Raw genomic sequence first — 3,295 nt, forward strand, 5'->3', positions numbered from 1 at the left:
CAGCCCATCGCTGAGAGCTGCAACGAGCTGTGCGCCCGGCAGTGCCCCGACTCGTCGGCCTTCATCCAGCCGCCCCCCGTCGTCGTCACCTTCCCCGGCCCCATCCTCAGCTCCTTCCCCCAGCAAGCCGTGGTGGGCTCGTCCGGAGCCCCCGCCTTTGGGGGCAACCTGGGGCTGGGGGGCCTCTATGGCGCCGGGGCCACGCTGGGCTCAGGGGGCCTCTGCACCTTTGGCAGACCCTACGCTTCTCCTGCCTGCAGCCCTTGTGCCCTGCCCCGCTACAGCAGGAAGCTCTGGGACACCTGTGGGCCCTGCTAGACCCAGCCCAGCCCCAGGCACTGGCCCCAGCCCAATCGCCAACACCACCCCCATGCAGGGCTGAGCTGGCGGGCACGAGGCTCTGAGCAGTGCTGAGCAGCCACAGCCGAGCCAACGCCTGGGCAGGTGGCTGTACCACACACCCTTAACTTTTCCCTGCCCCCTTCTTCTGCCCCCTGCTCCATTCCCTGCCCTTCTCCTCCCTGCTCTTTGGTGGGGCAGGACTTGGATCCAAAAGGCTCTGTGAGGCTGCAGTGTCAAATCCTCAGGATCTGCCGCATCAACGGAGCATCTGTATTGAGAAACAATGCTCTGGAGAAGATCCCTTTGCCTCCCCCAACACATGGCAATCAATATAATAAAGTTTTTTTGCATCCAAGTCCTTTCTCTCTCGATCTTTGTCACATGTTAGGAAGAGCCTATGGGTGGGTGCTTGGCATCTGTGGGAGGATAAATGCAGGTTTTGAGATACCCAGTAGAGTTGAGGGTGGGAAGTTCTAGCAGAAAGAGGATGCAGGCAGCAGGCACGGTTAAGAGAATCTTTTGCAGGAACTGGGGAAAGGGCAGAGGGCAGAGAGCCAGGCATATGTGGGCAGTGCTCCTTTGTTTCATTTTCACAGCCTGGAGTGTCCCCAGCTCTGCCAGGTCTGGCTGCTCTGTAGTAACGTGGCAACATCTCCAGGCATCTGCACAGAGGAGGCTGGATGAGAGCCTGTGTTTGCCTCCAAGCCTGGGAAATGGCCATCGATTGCTGGAGAGCAGCTCTTCAGCAAGTGCCCTTGGGGGTCCTGGGGGACACCAAGGTGAACATGAGCTGGCAATGTGCTGCAAGGCAAGGGCGGCCAGCAGTGTCCTGGGCTGACATGGAGGAGTGTGGCTGGCAGGTAGAGGGAGGGGATCCTTGGGGATCCTTGCCCTCCACACAGCAGTGATGAAGTCACGCCTTGTGTGCTGTGCCCAGAGCTGGGCTCCCCAGCACAGGGGACATAAGGGGCTACCGCAGAGAGGCCAGAAAGGGCCATGCAGACAGTGAAGGAACAGGGAGCACTTCTCTTCTGTGGAAAGCCCCAGAGAGCCTGGACTGTTCCTCCTGGCATCGAGAAGGCTCATGGGAGTCTCATCCATGTGCACAGATACCTGAAGGGAAGGCATCATGAAGATGGATCCAGGCTCTTGTCAGAGGTGTCCAGTGCCAGGACAAGAGGCAACGTGCACCAGCTGAAACACAGGAGGATTCGCCTTAAAATCCCAAATCAGTATTTTCACTGTGTAGGTGACTGAGGACCGACCCAGGTTGTCCAAGAGGTTGTGAAGACTCTGTTCTTGGAGATATGTAAAAGCTGTGTGGACACGGTGCTGGGCAGCTGGCTCTGGGTGACCCCAATGAGGTGGCAGCATGACAAGATGCCTTGCAAATGCTCCTGCCTTAATGCTCAGGCTTTGATTTCTGTGATTTTCTCTCTGTGGCAGAGAACAGAGGAGACCAAGTGTGCTGATTTGTGCTTGTGCCATGGAAAGGGGACTGGATGAAGTAGAAGAGAAAGGGAACAAAGTGAAAGGGATAAGGAAGGAGAAGGCAAAGGGAAGGGGGATGAAAAAGGACGTGGAAGATGAAAGGAAAAGGGGAAGGGGAAACAATAGATGAAGGAGAAGATGGAAAGAGAGAGGGAAGGGGAAAAGGATGGGGAAGGGGATAGACAAGGGGAAAAGAAAGGGGTGGGGAAGGGGGAGAATGAAAAGGGGAAGGGGAAGATGTTGAGGTAGGGGAAGGGGGTGAAGAAGGAGAGGGCAAGGAGAAGGGGGAGGGGATGAAGTAGGGGAACATGGAGAGGAAGGGTGAGAAGAATCAGAAATGGAAGGGGAAGGAGAAGAAGAAGAGGGAGAAGAAGCAGCAGATAAAGGGAAAGAAGAAGAAAAAAGGTAAAAGGATAGGGAAGAGGAAGTGTAAGTCTCCCATTTGCTGCTTTTCTCAATGTCTCAAACAGACACATGATATGACAAAGGGGCTGGAACCCCACCAGGCATTGCTCCCAGCCCCTGGGGCAGCCACACTCGTGCCCAGGGAGACTCCAGGTCTGCAAATGCCCCAGGGTTTCAGGTGCTGTAGGGAGCAGATGTGTCTGCACTTGGGAAGGGCCCTTGAGCTCAGCAGTGGGACCGTGTGTGGCCTGAGCTGTCAGGGCTGTGGGGGCTCCACAAAGGGAGCTCAGCCTGGCTCTGCTGGGACAGAGAGACTGCTCTGGCCCAGATGGCTGGTGTCAGGTGCAGGGTGAGGAAGCCCTGAAGTGCACAGGACTCCTAGAAAAGAAAACCTGACAGGCAGATTTGGATGCAGGATTCTTTATTGAAAGAGCACGAATAAAACACTGGATAAGAACACAAAAGGCACAGGCAGACAGGTTTTCCCTGTGGGCTTAAAGAGAGCTGCTGCTTTGGGCTTTTGCCAAGAAGTGGCTGTTGGAAGAACAAGCAAGTGGGAGGATGGTAGAGTCAAACCCATGGAGAAGGGCAGGAATAAAGAGGAGGAGAGGAAGCAGGGAGAGAGTAGAAGGGAGAGAGAAGGAAAGGAGGGGTGAGATGTCTCAGGGTCTCAGGGTTTCCTGGGGTAGGTCTAGCAGGGCCCACAGGTGTCCCAGAGCTTCCTGCTGTAGCGGGGCAGGGCACAAGGGCTGCAGGCAGGAGAAGCGTAGGGTCTGCCAAAGGTGCAGAGGCCCCCTGAGCCCAGCGTGGCCCCGGCGCCATAGAGGCCCCCCAGCCCCAGGTTGCCCCCAAAGGCGGGGGCTCCGGACGAGCCCACCACGGCTTGCTGGGGGAAGGAGCTGAGGATGGGGCCGGGGAAGGTGACGACGACGGGGGGCGGCTGGATGAAGGCCGACGAGTCGGGGCACTGCCGGGCGCACAGCTCGTTGCAGCTCTCAGCGATGGGCTGGGGGACGGCGACGCCGCTTTTCGGTGGGCACAGGTCGTAGCAAGACAT

At 57.4% G+C, this 3,295-nt stretch overlaps 2 protein-coding genes across 2 annotated transcripts in view; one reads left to right on the forward strand and one right to left on the reverse strand.

Moving 5' to 3' along the window:
* The window catches only part of LOC113488622 (scale keratin-like), a 4,141-nt gene extending 3,733 nt beyond the window's left edge, over positions 1–408 (forward strand). Inside the window, exon 3 of the mRNA XM_026863903.1 lies at positions 4–408. Within this exon, the coding sequence (XP_026719704.1) occupies positions 4–318 (315 nt within the window). The 3' untranslated portion in view covers positions 319–408. The remainder of the gene's footprint in view (positions 1–3) is intronic.
* A 2,521-nt stretch (positions 409–2,929) lies between these two features.
* On the reverse strand, positions 2,930–3,295 carry LOC113488735 (scale keratin-like). Its single transcript, XM_026864038.1, has one exon. The coding sequence runs from the start codon at positions 3,293–3,295 to the stop codon at positions 2,930–2,932; it is 366 nt and encodes a 121-aa protein (XP_026719839.1).

The sequence above is a fragment of the Athene cunicularia genome (genome assembly GCF_003259725.1).
Source record: "Athene cunicularia isolate RWA chromosome 25 unlocalized genomic scaffold, athCun1 chr25_part1, whole genome shotgun sequence".
Taxonomy (NCBI): Eukaryota; Metazoa; Chordata; class Aves; order Strigiformes; family Strigidae; genus Athene; species Athene cunicularia.